Source organism: Carassius auratus, unplaced genomic scaffold, assembly GCF_003368295.1.
Source record: "Carassius auratus strain Wakin unplaced genomic scaffold, ASM336829v1 scaf_tig00023642, whole genome shotgun sequence".
Classification (NCBI taxonomy): domain Eukaryota; kingdom Metazoa; phylum Chordata; class Actinopteri; order Cypriniformes; family Cyprinidae; genus Carassius; species Carassius auratus.
In genome coordinates this window covers 1-21,056 of record NW_020525286.1, presented here as the reverse complement: position 1 = coordinate 21,056, position 21,056 = coordinate 1, and the positions used below count along the sequence as shown (strand labels likewise).

At 39.2% G+C, this 21,056-nt stretch overlaps 1 protein-coding gene across 4 annotated transcripts; it reads right to left on the bottom strand.

Moving 5' to 3' along the window:
• Positions 1-100: 100 nt before the first annotated feature.
• On the bottom strand, positions 101-20,817 carry LOC113077973 (protein kinase C-binding protein 1-like). 4 transcript variants are annotated; one of them, XM_026250227.1, is made up of 20 exons: positions 20,349-20,626; positions 15,459-15,529; positions 14,880-15,040; positions 12,639-12,782; positions 11,113-11,226; positions 10,879-10,971; positions 10,616-10,703; positions 10,477-10,532; positions 10,186-10,263; positions 9,939-10,054; positions 9,109-9,581; positions 8,910-9,017; positions 8,656-8,808; positions 6,582-7,106; positions 6,084-6,491; positions 5,152-5,282; positions 3,033-3,113; positions 2,793-2,871; positions 2,360-2,599; positions 101-996 (listed from the first exon to the last, which is right to left on the bottom strand). In XM_026250227.1, the coding sequence occupies exons 1-20, from the start codon at positions 20,360-20,362 to the stop codon at positions 818-820; spliced, it is 3,312 nt and encodes a 1,103-aa protein (XP_026106012.1). In that variant the 5' UTR covers positions 20,363-20,626; the 3' UTR covers positions 101-817. The 4 variants fall into 4 exon arrangements, with proteins under 4 accessions (XP_026106012.1, XP_026106010.1, XP_026106011.1 ...); XM_026250225.1 differs by having other exon boundaries at positions 818-996; positions 12,639-12,860; positions 20,349-20,362; XM_026250226.1 differs by lacking the exon at positions 101-996 and adding an exon at positions 1,003-2,156 and having other exon boundaries at positions 20,349-20,817.
• Positions 20,818-21,056: the final 239 nt, after the last annotated feature.

The window sequence follows — 21,056 nt, the reverse complement described above, 5'->3', positions numbered from 1 at the left end:
CTAATAAACAGCCAAAATCATATTGATGTTTGCCGATAAGCAACTAGTTGAATCGCATGCATTCACAGGTATTCTTGACACACGTGTAAAACAACAAGGATTTGTCTCATGAAGACTTTATTTTTCTTACAGATACCATCTCTGCTTATTCTTTTGTATTTACAGTATGTAAACAAGAGAGTCCACAAGACGAGAGAAAAAAGAAACATGCCCACAAGAAGTATAAACTTTTCCTTTACTCCTCTAGACTTTTGCTCGTTTTTGTATATTTATTTGACAAGAAGCCTTTGTGGTTGAAAGATATAAAATTAAATCTTTCAAAAAAAAAAAAAAAAAAAAAAAAAACGTAGTGACAATCCATTAGTACTAACAATCATGATCCATAAATGTTTGACCTTGTACAAACACGCTCTTCTTTTGATAAAATGAACTTACTCTTTCAGAGGCACTTCTAAGTGCATCTTTCACATTAAGAGAAAAAAAATGATTTTGATCAAACACATTTAAGTTTACAAAAGTTGATATGTATAAAAAAAAGGACAAGTTTTACAGTTGCATATTTTATATCAAAGGGTGTTTCTGTCTTTGTACTAAACAAGTCACGAATTCAAATACGAAATGTACATAGAAATGAATCAAACTTTTATAGGCATTATCCGAATGTTGTGTTGGATGTAGTGAACAGGAAGTGACATCATGTCATGATCACACTGAACAAGAAACAGTCTGTTTGATACGAGTCAAGGTCCTTTGGTGTTAACATCTGACTGTCTTTGAATGGCACTGTTCTGATGCTAAAAACGATTTCACACTGGGGTTATGAGACAGCCACGGAGGAGCTGCCTTTATTGTTGTCTGTGAAAGGGGAGGGTCCTCGGTTTGCGGGTGATGTTCTTTCACCGGTTGGTGAAGGCTGGGTTTTAGGGGACTGTCCTACAGGTTTTCCTGCGGCGTCCGAACTGACTTCTGTTTCCGCTTCCTGCTGAGTTGCGGTGGCTAAGGTGATAAAAAAAGAGAGAAAATTATTAACACAATTGCTTTTCAGAAATAAATGCAAAAGGAAACTGAGAGTGGCTATGTTCAGAATGGAATGCTATCTTACAACACACTGTGTACACTGCATTCTGCCTGATCAAATGTTCAATGACAGCACGTTTTTTTTAACAAAACCCATCCAATCACGTTTCGAGGTGTCCCCCGTTAAAATTCACATTCCAGGGGCTAAATGTCACCTTATTGAGGTCGATTCAACCAGCAGACATGAAAAACAACCTGGTTACAGTGTTAATATATCCCAATTTGGCAATTGCATTAAATGCGTTTAGCTTGGAATTTCCCAGGTATGAAAGTGACATTAAACGAAAAGAAAATAACAGCCAAAGTCACCTTCTTCAGATCTTGTTGTTGATCTACTGAATGCCTTTTTCAAGGCGCTCTTTTGCAGACAAAAGAGGAATAACTGAGAAAGGATAAACTACTCAAACTGAATTCGCTAACAAAGGTTTTGTGCACCATTTAAAAGATTGTATGTATGAGTGACTAACATCTAGCACCGAGCAAAACTAGTTATAAGGCCAGGTTTACTTTTTAATACGAGTAAAGGGACATGGAATGACTTTATTTCCAAGTGACAGGTGAGTGCTTTAATATTCGAGGAGTATTGATTCATGCACATTGCTATGGAAGTGTACGTGGTGGTTGGATTTCCAGCATGTCCATGGTTTTATTGCTGTGGGCACATCATCATTTTAAAATGACGTGATGTTCACAGTGAAACATGTATTGGTGGATTACGTTTACTGATCCGTGTAGGGAAATTTGCTCCGAATTTAACCCACCCCCGTCTAGTCTACTGCTGAAATTGTTGATCAGCTGTCATTGATGTTGAAAGCCTGTGTACCACAATATGTATATAATATATTCAAATATATTCCACGTTTACAAAAATCGCATACTGTGCACCGTATACACACTTTAGTATACACATTTCCTATTCTGAACATAGCCATTCAGAGTTGTGGTCTTGCATTTGGTACATACTGGCACACTGAGCTTTGGTGCTAATTTGGGCAATAAAAGTTTGAATCTGGCCTGTAAGACTTCTTGATCCCTGTCATTTCTTCTCTCTTCTAGTCTTTTGGTAAAAGTGGCACACTCTTGGAAATAAAAGTTCCAAAAGCAGGTTTTTATAGCAATGCCATTGAAAGAACCAATTAGTGTGAAGAACCTTTTGAACAACAGAACGTTTACATTGAGGATAAAGGTTCTTCATGGAACCATGGACTCCAATAAAGAACCTTTATTATTAGAAGTGTAAAAGAGCAGAAACAGAAAGACAGTGGGGTGTGGGTCTGTTTACCTGACTGGGTGCAGGATTTCATGTGTTCGGGCCAGTGTGCCTGCTGGCAGGGGTAGTCACAGTAACTTGTGTTCCAGCAGCAGTAGAAGATGGCCTCTTTCTTGCAGTTGGCACACCACTGCTTCTTCTTGGTCTCGTCCACCGCCTGCTGTTTCTCCATCTCCATCTGTTTCTTCACCTCTGACACCAGCCGCTCTCTCTCCTGCTCCAGACTCTGCCTCATCTCAGCCATGGTCAGCTCTACACACACACACACACACACACACAATAGTTATATATCAGTGGTTGAAGCTCTAACTTGCTCATCTAGAACTTGTAGGAAAGGAGTTTAGTGATCTATTCTCTGTAAATGTTGTCTAATAAAACCATTGGCTATCATAAAACTCCCATAATGCAGTTTGCAGTGCTATTGTGAGTCATAAAGGAGAGTTACCGAGGTTATGTTTCATCTCTGACAGCTCCTGCTGATGCAGCCACTGGAGTTTCTCAATCTCAATCCGCAACCGCCGGATCTGCAACACAATCCACAGAGAAAGTCACCCAAGAGAACCATAACAAAGAAATTCAGTCTGTTAACCTGCAACCCGTAAATGTACAACCTATAAATTCAATTTTTTTTTATTAAAAACATATTAGGAGTATGAATGGTGAAATAAAATCAAGAAGCACAAACCTCTGCAATGGTGTTCCCCGTCGTGCTCTTAGAGAGATCATTGTATATCTCCGTCATCGTTCCCTTGATCACATCCATCATCTGCCATTATGAAGGAAAACAGACAACAGTCAACATTGATTTTTAAATTATTTAGGCAAAATGTAAATAATAGTAGAATTAATCAAGGATCAAATAAGTTAAATATCCAACAACCATCATAATTCATTCCATATAATAAATTTAAATACTAGTATACTATTTATATACACACACATATACATATATATATATATATATATATATATATATATATTATATATATACAGTATTGTTCAAAATAATAGCAGTACAATGTGACTAACCAGAATAATCAAGGTTTTTAGTATATTTTTTATTGCTACGTGGCAAACAAGTTACCAGTAGGTTCAGTAGATTGTCAGAAAACAAACAAGACCCAGCATTCATGATATGCACGCTCTTAAGGCTGTGCAATTGGGCAATTAGTTGAAAGGGGTGTGTTCAAAAAAATAGCAGTGTCTACCTTTGACTGTACAAACTCAAAACTATTTTGTACAAACATTTTTTTTTTCTGGGATTTAGCAATCCTGTGAATCACTAAACTAATATTTAGTTGTATGACCACAGTTTTTTAAAACTGCTTGACATCTGTGTGGCATGGAGTCAACCAACTTGTGGCACCTCTCAGCTGTTATTCCACTCCATGATTCTTTAACAACATTCCACAATTCATTCACATTTCTTGGTTTTGCTTCAGAAACAGCATTTTTGATATCACCCCACAAGTTCTCAATTGGATTAAGGTCTGGAGATTGGGCTGGCCACTCCATAACATTAATTTTGTTGGTTTGGAACCAAGACTTTGCCCGTTTACTAGTGTGTTTTGGGTCATTGTCTTGTTGAAACAACCATTTCAAGGGCATGTCCTCTTCAGCATAGGGCAACATGACCTCTTCAAGTATTTTAACATATGCAAACTGATCCATGATCCCTGGTATGCGATAAATAGGCCCAACACCATAGTAGGAGAAACATGCCCATATCATGATGCTTGCACCTCCATGCTTCACTGTCTTCACTGTGTACTGTGGCTTGAATTCAGAGTTTGGGGGTCGTCTCACAAACTGCCTGTGGCCCTTGGACCCAAAAAGAACAATTTTACTCTCATCAGTCCACAAAATGTTCCTCCATTTCTCTTTAGGCCAGTTGATGTGTTCTTTGGCAAATTGTAACCTCTTCTGCACATGCCTTTTTTTTAACAGAGGGACTTTGCGGGGGATTCTTGAAAATAGATTAGCTTCACACAGACGTCTTCTAACTGTCACAGTACTTACAGGTAACTCCAGACTGTCTTTGATCATCCTGGAGGTGATCATTGGCTGAGCCTTTGCCATTCTGGTTATTCTTCTATCCATTTTGATGGTTGTCTTCCGTTTTCTTCCACGTCTCTCTGGTTTTGCTCTCCATTTTAAGGCATTGGAGATCATTTTAGCTGAACAGCCTATCATTTTTTGCACCTCTTTATAGGTTTTCCCCTCTCTAATCAACTTTTTAATCAAAGTACGCTGTTCTTCTGAACAATGTCTTGAACGACCCATTTTCCTCAGCTTTCAAATGCATGTTCAACAAGTGTTGGCTTCATCCTTAAATAGGGGCCACCTGATTCACACCTGTTTCTTCACAAAATTGATGACCTCAGTGATTGAATGCCACACTGCTATTTTTTTGAACACACCCCTTTCAACTAATTCAACTAATTGCCCAATTGCACAGCCTTAAGAGCGTGCATATCATGAATGCTGGGTCTCATTTGTTTTCTGAGAATCTACTGAACCTACTGGTAACTTGTTTGCCACGTAGCAATAAAAAAAATATACGAAAAACCTTGATTATTCTGGTTAGTCACATTGTACTGCTATTATTTTGAACAATACTGTATATAAGGTCTTTTAAAGTTGCAGTTGTAGCTGTGGCCTGTAATCAAGGTTTCATTTTTCAAAACATAATATTTAAAAATTTCCGATAAAAAAAGCTCTACTGCTTTTTGGAGGTGTTCATTTGCTCTTATGTGCTTGATTGATTGAACCGTCTTTACATCAGAAGGGACTATCTCTCTCACCTTAGTGGTGTACTTGGCGATGTCAGCGGCGACATCAGCGGAGGCCGGAGGGGTGAGGAAGTCCCCAGCCAGACAGGAAGTGGACGTACCTGAGCCCATGTTAACAGGTGAGGGCTCTTTGTGTTGAACAGCTGGGGAAACAACAGAAAGGGTTAATGCCAGCTTGAAACAACGTTATGGGCTCGATATGAATTGAGCTGCATAATGTTAATAAAGACAGAGAATAAATATGTCTCATCCTTTAGTTTTGTAGTTTTTTTTTTTTTTTTTTTTTAAGTAGATGTCACTTGTGGGTGAATATGAAGCTAGAATGTGAAACTCTTTATTTTTATTTTTTTGTGAAAGCATTAAATTTTTCCATAAAATAATGTATTATTTTGAGCTTTAAAAGCATGGTCAGATGATGAGCCATGATAAATGTATAATAAATAAATGTATGCGATTTTATTTTATATGGTGTGCTGACTCTATCATCCAGTTGCCCGAGGGGTCTCATTGTTTTTATCAGTTCTCTAGAGCAAAGCATTCTGGGTAGTATATTATAGCAAAAGTCTGTTTTAGATATACATTTTTAATTCAGATATTTAAAAATCTAATTAAACAGATTATTTTACAAAATTATATTCATTAAATAAAAACAGATATTTACATATCTTCACCTAGATTACACATTTTTTAAAATTGTATAACAATTAATTAACAAATTGTATATCATTTTATATGTATTGTATGTATTTATATCTTAAAATAGATTTATATATATTTTATCTAGGGGTATAAAAATAAATAAAGTAACATTTTTCAAATATATATATATATATATATATATATATATATATATATATATATATATATATATATATATATATATATATAATTGCAATTATAATGGGGAATAAAGCTTCTGCAGTGAGAGGGGGTCTAGTTTTTACCTTTAACAGACTGTCTGGTCTGGTAGCGTGTGCTGGAGTTGTTGGCTGAGGTCTGGGGCTGCGCTTGGCTCTGAGGAGCCGTCTCAACTTGTTGTTGTTGCTGTCTCTGCACCTTCTGAGATGACGTCTGGCATTTACCGCCAGTCGGGTTCCTGGTCGCAGGCCGCTGGGCCGGCTGCGTGTTCTCCTTGGGCAGCAGAGGGCGCTGTTTTTTCACCATATTGGAAGCAACAGGGACAGCAGACACGGGCTGAAGAGCCGAGGTGGAGGTGGCTTGAGTTGTAGATGCAGCTGGGACGGTGGCTGGAGGCTTGATGGCTGATGGGGCGGCATCTTTTGGACCAGGATTGATGGAAGTGTTATCTGTAGAAGAAGCAGCTGATATGCTGGTAGATGCAGACGCTTTACCTAAACAAAAGGAAGAACATGATGTAGACATACAATTTTAAGATTCAGATTAGAAATTGTAAAACAAAATCCAAACTGTGAGGTACCTACCATCTGTTTTAATGCCGGTCTGATCTTTAGTTGTGGAGCTGGGGGCTGATGGGGTCTCTCGCTTGGCTTTCTTCTTTTCCCTCCCGCCCTGTTCTTCCCCGAGGTCTATCACCAGCTCCCGCTCGGAGTCAGAGTCGCCCTCCAGCTCTGATCCAGCCGGCCGAGCGTCCTGCCCAGGCTGTGTCCTCTCCTTCTGGGGCTGCTGCACGGGTTTGCTCTTCTCCTGGGAGTCTTTCTCCACCCCGCCGCTTACCTTCTCTTTGGTCTGGGGATCTGAGGATGGCTGGTCTCCACCTGGTGTTCCTCCAGCTGTTGACGGGGCAGTGTCTTGTTCTTGTGCTTGAGCGGATGGAGGTCTGGCTCTCTTTTTGGAGTCTCTGTGGGCACTGCTGTTGTGGTTAGTGTCCTTGGGCTTCTGTTCGTCCTCAGACATGAATTCACTGTCGCTGGAGTCAGATTTGTCAGATTCGTCTGTGTCACTGTGCTCAACACGGCGGTACACGACATCGGAGATCTCATTGATTCCTGTGGATAGGAAAAAAAGAACATTAAATTTTTCTGATTTAATAATTTACTGTTTTGAAAGGACATTTAGTTCAAAGTTTTTGAAAGAAGTCTCATGCTTATCTAGCCTACATTTAATTGTGAGTATGTATAGTTTATAAACCTCTTAAAATCAATGTCAAGGTTGTACAAAGTTTAATATTAAAGAATGGTCTCCCTTTCAATTCATAAGTTGGAATTTGAGTTGTTCACAACCAACAGGAAGCTGAATTGGAATGACAGGAAGAGGAATTTTCTGAACTGCAAATTAAAGAAATTCAATGATAGTTTAATGGCATTCTGAGAAATTAGTATTTCTTCCACCCTGGTTTATAAATCGCGTTGTTTATCAGTTTATCAGTAAAAACATCTAGATTTTTTTTAAAAGTTCTTTTTAACTTTAAAGCAAAAACGGTTTTCATAAGGTTTCCCTTTTCTTGTTACTATTAAGGTCCGTTCACACCAAGCACGATAACTATAAAGATAACGATAAAGATATAGTTAAAAAAATCGTTCTCAATATTAAAGAATAGCAGAGTCCACACTACAACTACAACGATAAAGGCATAGAGAAACGGTATAGTTGGAATCAATTCAGAACGATTTTTTTCCTCAGCTGATGAACGATACAAATATTGACGTCCAATCAGAATCCATCCTGCTATAACGAGATCGAGGATTTAAAGAGCCAGTAAGATGAAAATTCTAAGCTTCTTATCACTGTCTATAAATCCTGTACATTAGGTTTAAATCCATCCAAGGTTAAAAAACATTGTCATTTTGTCAAAATATCATTTTAAAAATTACCTCAATTCTCAGAGATCCCCAAACGGTTCGCGCAAAGCTGTTCAAAAGATTCAGTTTCCTTAAACCCCACCTTTCGGTAGCATACTGTGTTCTGATTGGTCAACTAACATAACCAGTTTGGATTGGTTGTTCCGCACACACCTCCACGGTAAACTATGCGTTAGCATCTGTTTGGGGTGAATTATGTCTTATTCCTCTCACCGCGAAGCAAACAGTAAAATAAAAAACTTGAACAGTCTTGCTGCTTTTTCTTCTGTGTGGGTGTATTCAAGCCGCGTGCTTCAGTTTGAATCTGAATAGCCCGATATCGTTCGCTGGTGTAGACGCAAATATCGTTATCTTTATAGTTATCATTCTTGGTGTGAACGGGGCTTTACAGTTACTGTATAGGATTAATTTGAAGTGAAATTTGTTTTAATTCTACTTTATATTTACATTTAAATTCTAGCTTCTTTTGCTCCCTCTAATTGAATTGAAAATTCTGAACAAAGCAAACCTTGTAGTAAATACAGTATTCATATTTTTGCTGCTCGAAATCCAATACTGTAATTTTCGTCTTATTCATCTTAAAGCAGGTTGGTTTGGTTCAAGGCTCTTTATTAAAGAACTTTACGTTATGTGAACTTTATGATTTCCCTTATCAATGATTATTGACAACCAAGCTTGCCAAAAAAGTGCACGGTCATTGTTTGAGGTCTATTGTAAATCATCACATGTCCATTACCCAGCTGAGCCTTGCAGCTCTCTATAGTTTTATCCAAACTCCTGGTAGGTTTTTTAGGAGAGCTGAGGAGAACCGACGTCCCTTGCTGCTGTTGTTGTTGTTGCTGTACAGTCTCACTCAACTCCTTCAGGTCCATTTCAGCTTTAATGCGATCTGAAGGAGCACATCCAACACAAACGTTCAACAAACATGAGAAATGAAGGATCAGAGATCAGTGGTTGTTTCTGTGGGCCTCAGGTTGATTCGAGACTCACCTAGATTGAGGTTAAGTATGCTTCCGGTGCCTGAACTCCTTTCCTGTTTAACCGGCGTGGGCAGGAGAGGCTTGGGGCTGGTGCTTGTCTTCACAGACGCAGGAGACGCTGTGGGCAAAACTTTAAAACTTTAAATCACCCACTATTAATCCTAAAATCAAACACTAGCCGTTTCAAAGCATCGAATCGAATGAATCACCTGTGCAATCCATGGAGTCTTCACCGCCGCTATAGTGACTGGATGACACTCTCGGCCCTCGCTCGTCCTGCTCGAGGTCCGACCCCGTGTGGACTGAGGAGTTGGTGCTCATTGGTGACCTGGGCATGTCTGTCACAGACACCCGGCGCCCCGGTCCTCCTGACATCACGGTCTTACTCAAGTGCATCTTTGGGGATGCGGTCATGTCGAAGCTGAACTTGACCTTGTCCTGTTTGTCAGGCTTCACCGTGCCTTTTTTAGGGTTATTAGGGTCCTGCAGCATCTGGAACTGGTTGTTGGGCGTGTAAGGTGTCCTGAACGGGGCGTAGTTGAACACGCCGTATTTCTTGCGGACGTTTTCCACGTAGACCTCCATTTCCTGCATGGCGCTGTTGAAGATGCTTTTGGTCTTCTTCACAGAGAAGGGGATCTCCTTAGACATGAGGTAACAGTTGTTTAAGGGCACCCAGGCTCTGAAAGACAAATGAGGGTGAATTTTAGCATATAGAAAAATAGCGTATGACAGAAAAACTCCATGATAATATTGATATTGTTGTAAATATAACAAGTACTTGATACAATAACCTTTAGGAATTATTAAATTGGAATGCACATATAGATACAGATGAACAAAAAACATAAAAGACTTCACTAAACGCACTGTAGCCTAACTAACCCCCTAAAATCAAGCAAACATCCCAAATGTATTTGCTACTGCGTATAAATCACAGATGCTATTAAAACAAACCAAGTTCATTGATTTGCTGGAGGTGATTTGGAGGTAAATATTCAACATATTGCTAATGTTTTTGCCAGATTAACCGGCTCACCTGTCATGCTGGCCAAAGAAGCGTGCGTCCACCTGACCGTCCTTGTCCCTCAAGGCTTTAGCGGGCCAGAAGGGGAAACCTTTCAGTTTGGCCCACACTAAAGGATGAGGCTGAGACTGCATGAAAGCAACAAACATCACCATTAGCCACCCATTACATACAGCCCATATATTTAACTACATGATTATTATTTTTAAACCATATTGCAAAATGACTAATCTAATATTAAAAATCATATTCCTCTTACACAAGGTTCACAGAACCAGTTGTCCCTCTTCTGACAGGCGGACAGGTAGCACTCTGGACAAACCTCAATTTCATTCATCTGTGGATGATTTATAGATACTGTAGGGTTACAACCTTTACAACATTAAAATGTATACAATTATATATATATATATATATATTATAGTATATATATAAAAACAGAACAAAAGTAAATAAAACTAGTGTCTTTCACCAATATAACAAACTTTTGAATGAAGTTTTTGGTTTATATACAGTATAACATGTATTGTAAGGATATTACAGTACTCACTTCGTGTTCACAGATCTTGACGATAACTTTAGCAGTTGCTGTTAGCTTATGGTTTGCTGAAATAGACACATTGAAGTTTCATGAATGTACAGATATGAGTCACGATACACGTGCGCTGATTTCACAGACCGGCACTCACCTCCATTATATATGATACAGTTGTGGAGAATCCACTTCATGTCGGCCAAAAACGCTTCTGTGCAACCGTACATTTTCTTCTTGATATTCTACAGACACACATATTTCTCAGTTACAGTATTTTTTACCTTTAGGCACAAACAGTGGCCTCAAAATCTAAACTTAAAAAAAAAAAGACAAAAAGATGTTTATTGGTTTTAAATGATAGACACTCTTCAGAATGAACACAAGAAGTGCACTTGTAGTAGAGAAGAGCTGATCTACCTTCTCTAGAGTGGACAGGTCCATGGGGTGAAATATATACTCGGCATAATCCGGGTGCTGTTCAAGTGACACCGGCTTCTGAAACGGTTCGGTCTGCAAGATAAATCATTCATAATGATACACCGCAAGGGCTGAATTAGTGTAATGCAACCACATAAAAACTGAGACCATCAAAATGAAACAATGGAGTGATTAAAGAAACTGTGAGGATTTAATGTGGTGTGGTTGACTCACCCCTGGCTGTTTCATTTTCTGCAAAGCGAACTTCAGCAGGTAGGACAGCTGCTCCAGGTTCAGCATGGTCATCGCTTTACTCTGAGTCTCGATGCACTCAGCCACCGTTATTTTCTGAAGCAGAGATCGAATTGACTGAACTAGATTCACAAATACACTTTAAAATCATGCTCTCAAAGTGACTGTTGACTCTGTTACTGTTTATTTAACTTGATATAATAAAATGTACTCAAATTCATTCTGCTCTGAATAAGGGGTGTACAAATGCATTTCAGCTGTAAACATATGAATTGTACCGGAATCAATTTATTTGTTAGCAAATTTCAGATTTCATGATGCATGACAAGATTTAGCAAAAATTATATCTACGCAAATTCAACCAGGTTAATTAGTTCCTAAATGGTCTAGTTCATTCTAGTCCAAACAAAAGCATTAAACTCTTGCTGAAGCACCTGTATTAGTGAACACACGTGCTCCAAAACCTAGTGAGCTTGTGTCTACTGCCTAGACAGCATCCTAATTGATATGGAAACATAGCGCTCACTCAAACCACTCGTTTCTAAGCTAAAAATACTGATACATGAACACGATAAGCATACAAATATATAATACGCTCAAATACTAGTCAAAACATCCAATTAAATTATCCTTTTAACACTATTTTTAGTACCGAATGAAATGTTCATTTATAAATCAACATTTATCGTGACTCGTCTGCTATTTTGAATAATAATTTAAAAAAGCGCTAGGGATTCTCCACAAAAGATACTGTGATATTTTGGGCGAAATAATGCAAAAGATGATACTTTGAAGAATGTAACAACATTCGAGCGCGTTGACTTCCACTGTATCATCCATTCTCAAAATATCTTTTATGTTCCAGAAAGTCATGTCAGAATTTTATTTTACTATTATTTACATACTTTTATAGTATTTGTTTGTTTTAAAAGAAGTTACGTTTTTTAATTAATAATTCAATTAATTTTAGCTTTAAGTTTTAGTAATTTTGTTACATGCTTTTTCCATTTGTATTAGTCTTTTTGTTTAATTCTATATAGTTTTTATCTAAGTTTTTGCAATTTTAGTACTTCCCATTTGTTATATTTCACTTATTTATTATATTCCTATATAGCTTTTACTTGTTTTTATTTAAATTTTTGGTAATTTTAGTAACGTCCCCTTGTTTTCAGCTAGTTATATGTATATTTTTAGTTAACGTTGTCGTCAACAAGACTATACAGTTTTGGAATGACTGGAGTGAGTAAATGACCATTTTCATTTCTTGCCCTTTAAGTTAATTTTGCCTAATTTTTGAAACAATCTTCACATCAGAACTTTGCCTGCATGTCCCCCGAAATAAGTAGACAGCTCACTAGCTTTTGGAACAGATCTTGAGTTTCCATTTGCCTGGTTATGGGCAGTATTTATTACTATTTAGCAGCGCTTCGTGTTCTGAACACATTTAAACACATTTGCCATAAGGACAGTCCCGTGACATAACAGCCGACATACACAGTCCTCAGTACCTCGCACTCTGGACAGAACCAGTCGCCCTCAGGCTCTGCGGCCAGTTTGAGGCACTTGGCGTGGTAGACGCGCGGGCAGAGCTCACAGCAGAGCACCTGACCCTCGCGGTGACACACCCAGCAGTAGAAGTCATTCCTCCCGTCCTGCGGCACAACATCAACAGGGTCTGTGGTGAGTGCGGGCTGCTTGACATAGTAAAAGGGACCATGTCTAAGCTCACACTGAAATGCAGGCAAGAGAGACAGGGCAAGGGGTCAAATCACAAGCCACAACACTCGCAGGGGAAACGTAGCAAGACACTGCAATAAATCAAGAATGAACAGGTAAGCAGTCACATGACCACTGGGTCAAAAACGGCACACTGGGAAGATTTCACATTTCCCTAAACACACTGTATGACCCATATGTGTGATCTGAGAAACACCTGATGTCTGAGATCAAGTGCGTTTCGTCAGGATTTGAACGAAATCCTAAATTACGATCAGATGCCAAATACAGATTAGCAGGATCAAGAGACAGTGGCAAAATATACTTTAGACCAAGTTGGGATTGAATGGAAATATATTAAACATAATCATAAAAACTGGCAGCTAATTATTCGTTTTTAATACTGGTAAGGTATCAAAAGAAATCAATAAATATAAATGTGCTTATTTTTTTATTTTTTTTATAAATAAGAACATTAAACAAATCCACATTTGGCATCTTTCATGAAACATTGTTCATTTGCATTGCAACACACCACCACAACAACTGCACAACATTCAATAACATCACAAATCAGTGCACTTGATTTTTATCTGTAATAAAGTGAACACACAGTGGTCCCAGAAAGAAGCATCTGGACACTTGTCATATGCAAAAAAAAAAGATAAGTAATGAAAGCAACAGCTTTTCTTAAAACTAACTTCCCTTTTAGCTCTTTTTGCAGTGACTTTAACCAGCTGCTAACCACAGGTGCAGTTCATCACATTAAGTATATATACTAAAAAAATTTGAGGTCAAAAATATGTAATTTTTTTTAAATGAATAAATGCTTTTATATAATGTCTCTGGAGCAAAGTTCTGAAAGATCATGTGACACTGAATACTGAAGTAATGATGCTGAAAATTTTAAATCTAATAAAATAGTACTTACAATATTAAAGTTTTATTGTATTTCTGATCAAATAAATGCAGCCTTGGCATGCACAATCTATAGAATACCCAAGACACGTCACTCGTATGGTTTTGAACGGGGAAAAAAGCTACGCTCAATATGGCCGCTCAATCGCAGGAAGCCCCGCCTTCTGAATTAAAGAGCCAATCGCTTATCGGTAAAAGTCAGCAGCTGCCGTTAGAAGTCCCAGATACTACAGAAACCGTCAGTGCTCTGAGACGTGCTCTTAGGACGGCGCACTGACTGAGCTAGCCTGAGAAATAAGCTTTTTATAACGCTATTAGAGCAAAGGTAACAACATTTATGACACTGTTGTTGTCAGATTTCTTCAGTGATTTCAAATATGAAATTTAATCCTAAGATTAGTGGACAGTTTTGGAGAATTTGACGTTTCCCCATTCTAAGAGATAGGAACTGGACTTGGATGCCCGAGAGGCGTTTCAAATAGTGACATGACTTGTCTTAAAGAGACTTTAGAGTGCATAAGAGACTAAAAAAACTAATATCAACCCCAAACCTTTGAACGGTCTGGAACATGTTCAACAAACATTAGATAACCAGAAAGTGTCACAATACATTCTGCCTTCATTATAAACAGTATATCATTAAAAAAAGTATAATTTTATATTTCTTTTCCATTATTTTACTATCTAATGCAATAACATGAATCAATCAAAGTGACACCTCCCCTGAAATTATTTGATCATTTATTAAACCCTTGTCTCTTTTCAAACACGTATAACATTATTATGAAAGAACGAAATGTTTCAATGTTTTGGTCCATATTTTATCCAATGTTGTTTGGACACCATTGGATTTCATTGTATGAACAAAAACATGAAATGTACTTATATACATAGGGTCGACTTTGATCATGCAGATCAGTAATTTATTTAAATTGGCCGTTTGAATAGAAAAATGCAAGAAGATGTCTAAGGACACGGGAAGAGACAAGAGTTTGACTTTAAAACCAAAGGTCTGTTTTAGATGCTATGAATGTTTTTCAGTTAATTTGAGCAGGAATTATCAGCTCAAACTAATTTCAATTCAACCAAAGAGGGCAGCCAAGGAGGGAACATACTTGGTCTTTACTGTTGTTGACTAATCCTGGTTTCTTCTTCTTCTTTGTGGGACTGGGTGACGTGTCAGAAGGAGAGTGTCCGTTTGAGGAATGTGGAGGACTGGGTGCTTTCCTCTTCTGCGGAGCCAACACCGGCTCTGCTGATCCTAGATCAGGGACCGCTGATGAAAGAACCACATCTGCTTTACTAGGCAAGGCATGGATAATACAACACATCACCCAGCTGGGCCTGTGATTGTGACCTTTCAAAGCATTGACCTCCACATGCACAAAAAGGGTTGCCTTTTATGCACATCTTCAAGACTCAAACAAAACGTCTGACTAACCTACTAACACGAATACCAGACAGCAACAACCAGTCGGCGTAATGAAAGACAAAATTAGGTTGCATGCCACATTTGATGTGGTTCAGATTAAAAGCGTGACTTGCTTTTTTATTCATTTCAGCTCATGAACTGAACTCTCACAATCTGACAATCTATATTTGGAGTTTGTGACATAAGACTGCATGAACTGAGAAAGATGAAGCAGAGCGATACAACAAAAGTGCCACATTAGAAATCAAAGGGAAACAAATACCTTTGAGTGGAATGGACGCCTCCATCCCATCAACAGCATCAGACTCGGTCTTTATTTCCTCCACAGCCAAACTAAATGAAGTAGAGAGAGAGCAAAATAAACGCTGGAATAAGACACTGAAATCTCGTGAGGTCTCCCCCCGAGATGAAAGACTTGGGTGATGTAATCTAATCTCCAGAGTTATGTTGTTGTTGTTCAGTGCAATCGTCCTCCATTCCACATCTTGTGCAAGGAGACCCTTGCATGAGTATTGCTTTGTCTGAACTGTGCAGTAACCAATCATGGGCCTGCAGAGTGAATTTACATGATGTTATGAAGCCGTTTAACCTTCCTCGTCTGATCGAGACATACGAGACGTAAAGTCTCTCTTGCTCTGTGTCTAGTACGAGATCAGCACCTCCTTCAAATGAAGCAATAATTTTTGTGGGGAACGCCGCCGTGAACAGGTCCACTCACAAGGGATTATGAAGTAGACGTCTACTGAGCACTGGAGAGTGTCTTTAATTCAGTCTCATTAGTCTACGTCTTGTCTGAGAGGATTTGACCTCGTCCAAGTTCAGGCATGATTGGTACGAAAACACCATCAGCTACTGACATCGATAGACTCAAAATGTGGTCTATCAAGCATAAAATTTACACTAGGCTGTCAAGATGACACCATTTTTTTTAGTTAATTCAATTAAAGTTTATTTGTATAGTGCTTTTTGCGATGCAAATTGTTGCAAAGCAGCTTTACAGAAAATTGTTGTTTCTACATTAGATGTAGTAATAGCTTATCAGTGGTGACAGCGGCACGCAGATACGTTTTCTACATCGTTTGCGTTTTGATTTGAACAAAATCAATGCATCTGTGTGCCGCAGCTGACACAAATCAACATACGCTGTTTGCGTTCAGTGGATACTCTCCAAAATGTTGCTAAGGTGACATAAAGGAGACAAATTGTTGAATAAATTTGTTGTATTTCTTTTTCGCACAAAAAAAAAATTGTCGTAGCGTCGTAAAATTAAGGTTAAACCCCGACTGTCACATGGATATTTTGCCAATGTCCCTGCTATGTTTCTGGACGTTGATCATGGTACCTTTGCTGTCTATGGGAGGGTCAGAGAGCTCTCGGGATGAATCAAAAATATCGTAATTTCTTACAGGTTTGGAGCGATAGCACATTTTTATTTGTCACGGGTTACATTTTTTGTGGCCTTGTGCTGAACAGTGAAAACAATGAAAATGAAATGAAATCAATGAAATCTCATCGAACAGATGCACATTTTAGTCATTTGCAGTTCCAATTTTCACATTGAGTTGGTCTTGGCAAGTGAAGACCTTTATTTGCGCATCACAACAAATTTGACGTTTAATGTATCCAACAGTTTTGTGAAATGGTATTTCCAACCAGTGAGAATTCAGTGGACAAGACTACCCAAAACCAATTTTAGTCCTACGCGATTAATGTGACAGGTTTCAGAAGGATTTCTATCAAAATTCCATCTGCTTGGGTTTCTTAAATGTGGCCCAATCCTTGCAAATAAAGATAAATAAAAGATCTATCCCCCTGAACTTTACATTCAATGTTTTAGTGCTATTATTTGACCAAAAACAACATCTAATAATAAATAGAGGTAACAAATAAATCCTATACATTTAGTGATAATCTAATCAGAAACATTTAACATTTAAGAACAGTTAATAAAAATAAACTGATAAGCTGAAGAAATTAACAACAACAAAAAGAGGGGACTACTCTACTCAACTCTCAACCACATGTATCCTGACCACAATGAGGCCTTATTTACCCCCCTATAGAGGAAACCCGTTGGGTCAATCAATCAACGAAAACCTTCTCAACCACAAGGGCAGGATGGAAATGACGGGTACCAAAAAGCAGCTCATAAATGACAGGTGAAAGAGAAGAGGGCAAAGGCACAAACACAATCCTACAACGGCGAGGCCTTGATCCCAGTCTTTGTGCAAAGAAAAGACTAGAAGCTGGCAACAGTTCTCCATTACATGAGGTCAGGATTAGGACCAGTGTTGAGCACAAACACAACTGAGAGGATTGATCATCAGGCCACAATGAGGCCTTAGTCTTTTACTAATTCTCATTGACAGGGCCACGGCTTGACATCGTAGAAAATAATAATCATTTACTTTAAGATATTCAGAGACATCCTTCAAGAGGACAATATAAAAGGAAGAAATCTATCAAAATGGCACATAATTCTCTGCGGCGATGAATAAAACTCACCTTTCTCACAAGAAAATATTCCAGGTTGTTCAGAAAAATCACACAGAGTGTTTCAGAAACGACAATAATGACATACGCCTGGAGAAAGTGTATCCGTTTCAGCAAAATAAAACAAGCCATGCAATGACTGAGGTGGGAAATGCACATCTAAGCGTGAAGCCAAGGGCCTGAGGGCTCTCCATTTTTGACTGTAATGCGAGGCCGTGAGGATGTTATGTCACATTAGGGCCACGTCACGACAAAAAGCTCCCATCCACCGGGCCTCTCTTTTCCTGCTCGCTTCAGAAAGGTCAAATAATGTCAAGCCAACTGCGTGGCTGAAGATCCAGATCTCTACACAGAAATCAAAGAAACAGGAAGTCCTGAAGCTGATCCGATGACGAGAAAGAAAACCAGCGCTCTGCAAGCAAACCGGCCTCCAAACCGGAGTCTTCTAGAACGATCTGAGCAGAGAGACAATCAGAGGTCCCCGCAAACAGACCCAAATAAAGGAGCAAGGCGGCTGTGAATGTGGAGATAACTGGTCAGAGAGTGAGCCGAGGTCTTTTTTTCTCTCTTCGCAGGAAATGAGAGTGCCTCCCTTCCCCCAGCGCTCTGCTCGAGCTCCCTTCCCCCTCCCTCCAGGCCAGAGACGCGGCTCTGGCACGTCCATGGCACAGGAGCTTACAGTAAACAAGGAGAACGAGAGAAAACCTGTGCTTATAGGTCAGTCTCAAGAGCCACCGCTGAGAAAAACAAGTGAAGCGCTAATGCACTTGACGATCAACATGCAACAAACGTTTGCCATTCAGACAAGGCGAACCGTTCTCCCAGATTGTGCTCTGGGGCTGTCAAAAAGAGCAGCTTTGTGGGTTCACAGTGACTTTACAAGCACACAGTTGTTTCCTGTCACAGATGTCGATGTTGATACGACTCAACTTCTTCTGTTGCTGATATAACGCAGGCAAAATAGCCTTGTCAGACCACTACTGGTCATTTCCTCCCAATGGCAGAAAGCCAATCACCACAATCCTTTCTAACATTTCCTCCTTGACACGAATCCCAATGGCAGTGGCATGAGCTCCCTGGGAACACATTTTGAGCTGCACCGTACCAACAACAAACCCTCCAGTCATTTTCCCATAAAGAGTAGTTAGGCAAACAATATATAAAGGTCTAGCCGACTGTATTGTGATTGTAATTAAATTAATTGTTCATAATTACAACAACTAACTCACAGGCCATTTGTTGTTGATAAACAGGTGAAATATGATATGTATTGAATGTTTTTTTTTAAACCAGCCATAAATATCATTAGAAAGGCCAAGGATCTGTTGGGGAATGCAGCAGGAGGCTTTTGGTCCCGTGTGGTTTGTGCTTGCTTGTTTTGTCTTTGGGAGCAGCTGTGTGTGTGTGTGTGTGTGTTTGTGTGGAAGTGCTATTTTATTGTTAACTTCACAATAAATCACTAAAGAAACTTAAAGGAGATTAATAATAATAATAATAATGTAAACGTCATCCAAATAATCTTTTTAAAAGCGCTGTTTTACACCACAGGCTGGTCTATGACAGGAAATCTGTTTTGACTTTAACTTTAAAAAAGGAACTGAATTCAACATTTTAATTTAATATTTTAGCTGTGCTAATGCTAATTTGCAATACAGCAATGGAAAAAAAATCCTGCTCTTAAAAAAATTCTGATTAACTCGGACGATGTTGTGTTTTGCCATGTGGCTGTCTGCGTTGTAGAGTATCACGATAAATATTGGACTAAGGAAAAATTATTTCCTTATTATATAAATACTTTGGATGATGTATATGAATCAGATAAAATCCTTATTCAGGAATAATCCATGCTTGGGAAAGAAAAGGTGTCTCAGAATATTTATTTTTAAACTCATACTTGGAATGTGACTGACAGTAATAAATGTTATCAAAAAATGCAAATGGCCATTTATTTTCTTAAGGATGTGTTCAAAAAACAGCACAAAAAATAGCTTTACCGCCGACTAAATGGAAGAATGATACTAGAATGCTCTCCTGAAACAAACTATAACCTGAAAACATAAGTCAAACACGACTGTCACACAAAAATTAGCATAAATGTTATATATATATATATTTTTAAACGTTTTAAATTACCCATCCTGCCCCTGTGTAAAGTGACCACAGCTATGGCTCTCAGCTCTCTAATAAGGCCCTAACAGATGCCTCCATTTTCTATGGCGGGGCTTGTGACACAAACAGACAATGGGACAGGCAATCAGCTTAGAAAAGTACATCGCCCGAGCACCCCACCCCCCTGGTCCTCCACCCCCTACGTGGGGCAGATCAACAGAGGGCCCTACATATCCAGAAATGACTGTCACTGAGCTGTTTGTCAGTACAGCTATGAGTGATATCTGACTTCGTCTGCCTTGTAACCATGTGACCGAGCAGCCAACGGGCCAAAGTTTAGGAGAGCGGGAGGGAGAGAGCCTGACCCCCCTCCTCTGGCCCTCTCCCCCCACACCTCCTTCCTCCTCTGCCCTGTTTCTCTCTGAGACACAGGCCTTTGCTTAGGCCTTCCCGGTCACTGGAGAATCAAATCTGCAATTCACAGTGTTAGCAGTGGATGAAAACAGTACAATGACGAGAGAGGACAGACATAAGAAAACCTCAGGCTTACCTCTGTGGATGCATGGCTGAAACAGTGTAATGTCAACACTTATCAAACATGGAGGACAGCCTCAGCCTGTAGACTAGGGAGGGCTCTCCTCTCCACACTCGGAGCTCAGGCCTGTGTGATCAGAGCAGGGCCATGATTGGCTGCCCTCCGGCTCGCAGGATGTAAGGCCTCGTCTGATTGGCCGAGGCGCTTCCTGAGTAACCATCTTTGTTCAGCGTTGCAGGATCAGTGAGTGCGGGAAAGAGCACAGGGGAGAGGGAGAGACACAACTAGGCCTCACTCGATCAAAAACAGGCTTAATTTGATAAGAGACACTGCGAACTAGCAGCTGAATGTCGGTTATCTGTGGAAATATGTTGTGATTTCGTACTGAAACTCTGCTGTTTGTCTCCAGTCCGTGTGGAGGCCTTTGTTTAATCCCTGCCCCCACAGGAACCGGTTGAGAAATAATGAGACACTCCTTCAGTGAACATTAGCCCTAGGCAAAAATAGTACAGCCACCATAACTTCCTGTGCTTGAACTGCAATCGATTCATGAGAAATATGTAAAGCAAATATTCAACCTAAAATGTGAAGAGGAAACAACAACACAATGTACTATTCCACCGTGGTTTGAAAATGAAGGGATTCTCCATCCCAAAAATGAAAATCACTTACCGCCTTGTCGTTCCAAATCCGTGAAAGCTTCGTTCATCTTAGGAACACAAT

Coding starts and splice junctions, on each gene's coding strand:
- LOC113077973 (XM_026250224.1), bottom strand. Junction 10,704..10,878: donor ACCTGTCCACTCTAGAGAAG/GTAGATCAGCTC, acceptor GTGTGTCTGTAG/AATATCAAGAAGAAAATGTA. Junction 2,157..2,359: donor GAAATCCTGCACCCAGTCAG/GTAAACAGACCC, acceptor TTTATTTCCAAG/AGTGTGCCACTTTTACCAAA.